This window comes from Oryza sativa, chromosome 5 (assembly GCF_034140825.1).
Source record: "Oryza sativa Japonica Group chromosome 5, ASM3414082v1".
In the NCBI taxonomy this organism is placed as follows: Eukaryota; Viridiplantae; Streptophyta; class Magnoliopsida; order Poales; family Poaceae; genus Oryza; species Oryza sativa.
In genome coordinates, this window is record NC_089039.1 from 28,830,104 (window position 1) to 28,838,484 (window position 8,381).

General features: G+C 47.0%; 1 protein-coding gene across 1 annotated transcript; it reads left to right on the forward strand.

Annotated features, from left to right (window-relative positions):
• The first annotated feature begins 2,691 nt into the window (after positions 1 to 2,691).
• On the forward strand, positions 2,692 to 3,486 carry LOC4339688 (uncharacterized). Its single transcript, XM_015782782.3, has one exon. It carries the CDS (start codon positions 2,734 to 2,736, stop codon positions 3,154 to 3,156), a length of 423 nt encoding a protein of 140 aa, XP_015638268.1. The 5' UTR covers positions 2,692 to 2,733; the 3' UTR covers positions 3,157 to 3,486.
• Positions 3,487 to 8,381: the final 4,895 nt, after the last annotated feature.

Here is an 8,381-nt window from a genome sequence, read left to right on the forward strand (position 1 = left end):
TTAGTCCATGTTGGACTATGTGAGATAGGTTAATACTTGGTATCTCAATTGGATAGGTCAATATTTCAGCCTATCCGCTCGCACTCTTAGATGAGAGGGCAGAGATGCCTAAAGTATGCATGACAGTGTTGCCTGGTTCTTGATTTGTACTAGTGTCATACTGACCTACCTATTGTACCATCTTTCTTTCTTGATTAGGACAAGGATTGTACGGATGTGTCTTAAATGGTTCTCCATCTTACTCCCTCCATCCCATAAAAATCAATCTAGAATAGGATGTGACGTTTCCTAGTACAATGAATTTGGATAGAGATCCTAGTACAATGAATGTACTAGAAAAGGTTACATAACATGTTTGTTTATTTTGAGACGGAGGAAGTATATCTTTGGCTCACAATAGCATATATTTAAAGTCAATAAACGAATGTGTCTTGAATGGATCTCTATATTGTGTCTTCGGCTCACTTTTTTTTTTTGAGGATTTATGTCTTTGGCTTGGCTCACAATAGCACATAATTAAAAGTCAAGAAACGGATGTGTCTTGAATGGATTTCTATCTTGTGTCTTTGGCTCACAATAGCATATATATTTAAAAGTCAATAAACAGATGTGTCTTGATCTCTCTATGTTGTCTTTGGCTCACTTTTTTTTTTAGATTTATGTCTTTGGCTCACAATAGCATATATATTTAAAAGCCAATAACGGTCATATATTTAAAATTCCGACTATCAACATTAAATTTGTTGTCAATTTTTGGAATATATACTGTCTTTCCTTTTTCAGCACTCTGTTATTGACTATGATGGTCTATTTGATAACTCCTTTCATCTGATTTTCTTATTTGCCTAATCTGGTAATTTTACCGTAACAGGTGTCTACTGGAAGAATTGTGATCTTTAAGGCCTGTTTTGGCGGCCCATGATTCCTAGCCTTTCCACGATGATGGGCTCCCAAAGCAGGCCCAAAAAAAAGAGACCTGAAAGACCAGAAATCCAGAATAGAGGTTTTCAGTTTTTCCAAGTTCCAAGTCTCTCTGCATCTGTTTCAGTTCCTTTGCAGATGAACCCCAGTGATTCTAACATACGAAAATGATTCACGTAAAAAAGATATTCTTACAAACTTTTGACACGCGGTTAAAAATATGTACGAGCAAATCACCGATTGGACGGCATCCAATCCAACGGCAAGAGAATCAAATCATGGTGCCACCAGAAATGAAGCTTCAGGTGGTGTTTGGAACTTTGGATTCCATGGACTTAAATTTAGTCTATATATTTGACACTAATTTAGAGTATTAAATATAGACTACTTACAAAACTAATTATATAAATGAAAGCTAATTCGCGAGACAAATTTTTTAAGCCTAATTAATCCGTAAGTAGAGAATGTTTACTATAGCATCATATAGGCTAATCATGGATTAATTAGGGTAAATAGATTCGTCTCGTGAATTAGTACAAGATTATATATGAGTTTTATTAATAGTTTACGTTTAATATTTATAATTAGTGTCTAAATATTCGATGTGATAGTGACTTATAAATTTTAGTCTCATCTAAACAGGGTCTCCCTAGCCTCAAAGAATCACCGTTGATTAGCTTTCTCACTTAAAATATCATGCGACGAAGCTGTGCCTGTTTCAGCGCGGAATTCCCTCGAACAGTTTGTGCGCGTGATTGTGTCCAGCGAGGGGTTTTTACCTAATTGCCTTCCCTTGGCTTCCAGTGTGCCGCCGTGTTGGGAACTCCCATCTACGAAAGCAGAGTTGACACTGAGTTGAGGTAATTGTAGTCTGCAGAGAGAGAGAGAAAAAAAAAACGTCGATTTCCAAGTTGGCATGCGACGAATGGCGATACGAGTTCTTCCTAGGTTGTTGGCGACTTGGTGGCTCGTACAGCTCACCCTCCTGAAACGAATTAGGACTTGTTCGGTTGCGCCCGAATTCAATCCGAGCCGGAATGACAACTAAGAAAGAAATTTATGTAGATACAATAACAGATCAGAATTTATTCTGGACCGGGAATCAATTTACTTATGATAGGGACAATAAGATATTAGAAATCAATCCAATAAGTCAAGAAGTGTGGAACTAATCTGGATGTTTTATTATTCCTATCATAAATAAATTAGTTCCCGGCTCAGAATAAATCCAGTCTCTCGTTATATCTATTATAAATTTTTTAATATACATGTTATTTCCGGCCTAGATTGAATCTGGGTTTAACCGTAAGAGTCCAAGTGCCAAGCGTGGCGCAAATAGAAAGTCCGGTACATGTCTCGCTCCGGTTGGTATACGAAGGAACCCGTCCAAGGCAGACTATTTTAGCAGCAGCCAAGTAATTTCCCGGGTTTCCCATGCATCTCCTCTCGTCGCTGTGACTGAGTAATTTCCCCCTTGCAAAGTTGCAAGCTCGCAAACTGCTAATTACGCTATTTACTGTATGCCAAATATCTAACCACGCCCGCGGGCCCCACCCCACGCCCCCGACGTGCCATATGCAACTTTTCACACGCCACAGGTGGTTCCACACGCCAAGCAAAGCAACACGCGCGCGCTTGCTAAGCTAGCACTAAAATCCAGCGTCCACGTCGAGATCAACAGCCGTGATCTGACCCTCCTCTGCTCACCCAAACAAAAAAAAAAAGGAAAAAAAAACGCTATAAATCTCGCTTCGAACTGGCCTTTTTCCCATCAAAATTGCTGTGCTGCTGCTGCGAGACGTGTCGGCAACCATGGTGGTCTCCTGCCAGCTCAAGCCTGCGCCGGCTCCGGCCGCCGCCAGCAGAGGCGGCGGCGCGCCTCACCTCCAGCAGCTGCGCCGGGCGTGCGTCGCGGCGGCGGCGGCGTGCGCGGTGCTCGGGACGGCGGGCGGCCCCGGCGAAGGCGCCGTGATGGCGCGTGCGCCGGAGGCGACGGCGGCGGCGGCGGCGGGGCCGGCGCGGTGGAGCGACCGCCGGCAGTGCCCGCCGTGGCGCGCCAACTCGCTGGAGAACATCGTGCCGGAGAACCTGCCGCGGCCGTCGGCTCGCCGGAGGTTCAACAGCATCACGGCGGCGGCGGCGGCGGAGAGCGCGCCGCCCCCCGCGTCGGCGTCGCCCGACGCCGTGCTCCCGTTCTTGGCGCCGCGCTCCGGCATGGGCTGCTTCTCCCTCTAAACGCGACATACGAATGGTACGTGACACGATCGAGCATGGCATTTGTAAAGGGGAAGATTAATTAGATACCCCCAAATTAGTTTAGCAAAATTAGCATAGCCTTGTACTATACGACTACTACGGCCTTGTCATTTGTCGAGGAAGATGGTAGTATTGGACTATTGGTTATTTATAGGTTCTAGAAGAAATAAATGTTCTTCCCACTTATTAGTAGCCGGGAAATGAAAAATAGATATGGTTCTATTTGTGATATGTTCCATGTATCTTAATTCTTTGCTTGCAAATAAGCAAATCCTGCAGCTGATCAATATAACTCGCTTATTTGGCCTATGCACAGTTTCTTAATCTGACCATGTTGCTTTCGAGGAAAAGTAGACAGAGAAAGACACAGCAAGAACTCCAAATGACAGCGAAACCGAAAATTCAGATCAGAAAGGTTCAGATTTTTAAAGAGCGGTTTGAGCTTGTTTGACATGGCAACATGGCACGATGCGAGCGATTTGGCCAGCGCGTGAGACGTACGGTACTACCACTGCAATTCTCAGATGAAACGTACAAGTTTTGCTGCTTGGAACTGATCGGCAGTACAAGTGTACAACAAATGAGGTTGGAGTGGAGTACAGGCATGTAGCTGCTCTTGCCGTTTCGTGTAGTACGACAGTGACCTTGTTCATCTCGCCGAGTGCAGCCATTCTGTCGTATGGGAAAAATCTTTCGTTTGGTTTGGTTTAGTTTTAGTCTAATTCTACGAAGAAAAAGGTAAGTACTTTGTCAAATTCAGGATTGTTTCTTCTGAAAAGAAAAACAGACAGAGAACCACAGACGTATCTAAAGGTTGCATGATTTTTGCTTGTTCTGAAAAAAATTGCCGACTGCATCAGTAATCAAATCTTGCAATTGTAAAAAAATTGGCATAGAACCACAAACGTATCTAAAGGTTGTGTTTGGTTTGATACTAATTCGGCCTTACCAATTGCTCCGTCCGTCAAAAAGACTTCCGGCCCCATCGTTTGGCTTCATATTTACAGAAAAAAAGTAATTTGAATAAAACTTACATATACATGTTCTTAACAATCTAAAAACAAAGGTTAAAAAATAAATTTCGATGAAGAAAACCCAAAATCGACTTTGAATTTAAGGTTGAAAAACAAATTCCCATTTTTTTTACTATGCACCAGTATAAGTCTATTATCTCTAGCTATGCACGTAGACAAGTCTTCCATTCATGATTATGCACCTGAATGAACTATTTTTGTGAGGGAGGTAATATTTGATAGCCACGAATAGTACTTGATAAACATTTGGATTGAGGAAAAACTTGTACCAAATTTGTAGAGCTGAGCCAAATCTACTAGCCAAAATTTACCCAAGATTTAATGCTAACAAAATTTTAATAGTCTAAAATGCTGTTCAAGCTCTTCGTCAGGGCAAGCCCATTTCCTTTCGTTTTTGTGCGGAATAAGTTCACTTGAGGTCCTTAAACTTGTCAACGAATCCGATTTTCGTCCTTTAACACTAAAACCAGATACAACGAGTCCCTCAACTATCAAAACCGGTACAAAGCAAGTCCTTCAGCGGTTTCGATGGTGGTTTTGACTGATATAGCGCCTACGTGGCTCTTTTGTTTTGTCCTCGTTCTACGTGGCAATGATGTGGCACCGGAAGCAAAATATAAAAAATTAAAATAAAAACAAAAAAGTGAGACCCACATATCAGTTACACACAAGAAAAATAATGGGACCCACGTATCAGTGGGTCCCACCCTCCTCTCTATCCACGGACGACGGGAGAGGATGGACCGGCGCCTCCTCTCTCCCTCCCGGCCATCCTTCCTCGCCGGCCGGCGAGCGCGCGTCGAGAGGGAAAAATGCGGCGGCCGATGAGTGGGGCCGAGACGGTCGCTGGCCGCCGCCCGCTGCGCATCTCTTCCTCCGCAGGGGGGCGGAGATGGGGCAGGGGGGCGGAGACGGGATGGCCCCATGGATAGCCCGAGCGTGGTGCGCCCAACTTCTTCTTGTTGGCGGCCTCCGCCTCAAGCGGATGGACCATGCCGAATCCCTCGAAAGCGTACACAGACACGCCGATGCTGTACAGGATCGCGCTCAGGCCACCGCAGGCGAAGACGAGTGGTGGCTTGGTGAGCCAGACGGACATGTCCTTCCTGAGAATGACGCCCACGGCGCCGAGGTCAACCACATCGGCGAATATGCTGAGTGGCACGAGGAGCGTCAGCGTCTTGATGGAGTTGAGCCTGAGCTTGAGCACCAGCATGGTGTCCACGACGAGCTCGCCTCGTTCACCAATCCCATGGCAAGCAACCCCCAACGAAAAAGCACGAATCAATCAAAATTCAGAACCACCACCACCCCAAGCGACGACATGCCGATGCTGATTGACTGGATTTCTTCTCCTCTTCTCCGGACGCGACTAGCAAGTACAAAAACGAATCCGGAGATCTAGCGGAGGAGGAATGCGTGCCGCCGCTCACCGCGTGCTGCCCTTCTCCCGCGACGCCTCGCTCCGAGCGGCCTCCTCTCCGTCGGCGCGGCACGCGCCGCCGCTCCTCTCTCGTCGGCCGCCCTCTCCGCCGAGTGCCGGTCGCCGGATGCCATCCTCTAAATTAAAAGAAGAAAAAGAATGAAAAAGAAAAGAAAACGATAACAGAGAAGAGAGGAGTAGGGAGGATGACATATGGGTCCCACGTGGGTCCTCCACCATTTGTTTTTAACTGAAGTGGGTCCCATATATTTTATTAATTTTTTTTATCAAATTGCCACGTAAGCGCCACGTCAATGCCACGTGGGATGAAAACCTAGTAATTGGAGCGCTACGTAGGCACCACGTCAGTCAAAACCGGGGACAATACTGCCGAGAGACCTTTTTGCACGATTTGCACGATTTGGTAAATTGGGGGATGCGTTGTATGTGGTTTTGTGGTGTAGGGATGAATTTCGAACTCGGCTACAAGTTAAGGGACCTCGAGTGAACTTATTCCTTTTTGTGCGAGTAAGCGCCTGCCGTTTAACGTTGGTTGAAAATCGTGCGGTCCAAGGTCTCCATAAGGCCTCTTTCGGCAACGAAAAATAACGGCCCAGTTGCAGCGGACTATATGCGAATGTGCCGGGCCGTTCCAACTTCCAAACAAGGCCTCACAGTCGCACGCACAATATGACGGGTCTATTTTGTAGAACTCTAACCGATAAATTTAGTTTCGGGAGTTGGACGTGGAGTGGACTTGTGTAGTAGCAGCCTAAAACCAGCTTACATCTTTAGTTTATTTTATGATAGCGTCTCACCTAGCACTATTTCTATTTTAGGCGGAGCTGAAATTATTTGGTTAGACTTCACCTCAAGAAAGATGGAGCTGGAGCTGTGATAAATAGAGCGACGTGTCAGAGAACAAGAATTTCCGTGTGGAAAATAGTGTGTTTGTCTCAAATTGTACAGATGGTTCCATGAGTGCACGATCCCAAGGGGGATTCCATGAGCTGTACATTTGCAGCTTGAGAAACTCGTCGACTGGGTTAAAGGCTCCGTTTAGTTAACACGTAAAAATTTTACGCACTATCGCATCGATCGTTTAGTACATGAATGAAGTATTAAATATAATCTAAAAAATAACTAATTCCACAGATTACGACTAATTTGCAAGACGAATCTTTTAAATCTAATTGCTCCATGATTTGACAATGTGGTGCTACAATAAATATTTGCTAATGATGGATTAATTAGGCTTAATAAAGTCGTCTCACGGTTTACCGACAGATTTTATAATTAGTTTTTCTATTAGTGCTCGAACACCCCATACGACACCCTATATAATACCTGACGTGGCACATTAAAACTTTACACCCCTCAATCTAAACACCCCCAAAAAGTTAAGCAGCATCCAAAACTTGCTAGGTCACGACGCATTTCTCGTCAATCGTCAACGATACCCTACCCTCCAGCAAGAGACGAGAATGGCGTATGCCTCGCCGACAGATACGCACGGTATCTGCTTCTTCCCGGTGCAACTTTGGCGGCTCTTCTTTTTTTTACTCGACCCACCCAGTTCGAACGGTTCAACGCTGACGAGCTACAACTCCCAATCAATGCGCCGTCAAGGAAGAACCCAAATCACAGTCAGATTAGCTTGTGCTTGATCCAATTATATTGACCACAAATTCTCTCATCTCCAGTCACTAATCTGAATTAACCTTAGCTCTTAGTACTATATAAGCATCCATTGCGCAGTACACACCTCAACGCAGCAGCAGCAGTGCAGCACCGGCAGCAACTCGATCGATCAGCAGCAGGATCGCGCGCATGGCGATCAGCCTCGTGTCGCAGCCGCGGCGCAGCATCCAGATGTACTGGGCGCGGAGGAACTACAGGCGCCTCGGCTCGCCGCCGTCGCGGCACCTCCGCGTGGCGCGCCTCGGCGGCGGCGCTGGCGGCGCGCGGAGCACGAAGGACGCCGCCGTCCGGCGCGGGCGCCTGTCGTCCTGGAACGCCCGGGCGGCGGCGCGCGCGGTGCTACTGTCGCCGCTGCGGCTGATGGCGAGGATCCGGGACGCGTACGTCGACGCGATGCTGGCGCTGGCCGCCGGAGGCGGCGCCGCGCTGTCCAGGTCGCGGTCGCGGAGCTGCGCGGCGACGGAGGCGGCGGCCGGGCTGCTGGACAGGCGGGTGCCGCGGGCGCGCCTGCAGGGGAGCGGCGGCGACTTCGAGCGGCGGATGATGGAGCACATCTACAACATGATCGTCACGCCGGAGCTTCCCGGCGCCGCCGCCAGGGCATAAACCGGTCGGCGTCGGCGTCAGTGTCACCGGCCGATCAAGCAGAGGAGTGAATTGAAGTACCGCGCAGTAAAATTGCTCGCGTAAAGCGTAAGGATGCTTGGAGTTCGTCGCGTGTCCATGGATGCGCGTGACAGCGTGAGTGCGTGCGTGCTGGTGCGTTTGTTCATAGTTTGTTCGTTTCGGTTTCATCCCTTCTTTTTCAATTTTGATCGAAATCAGTGGTGACTCGTAGTACGTACTACGAGCGGATCTGTGGTCTGTGGTGGCGTTCTGAATTCAAAGCAGAGTCGCGTATGATTAAGAAGAAAATTACTGTATGGCGCCTACATCCCGAAAGTCATTTCACACTCGGATTTGTTTTCTTAAAGTGGCTATTTAACTTTCGATAGGAAATCGAGAGAATAACTTCTAAACATACACCAACTAATTAACTATAGTGT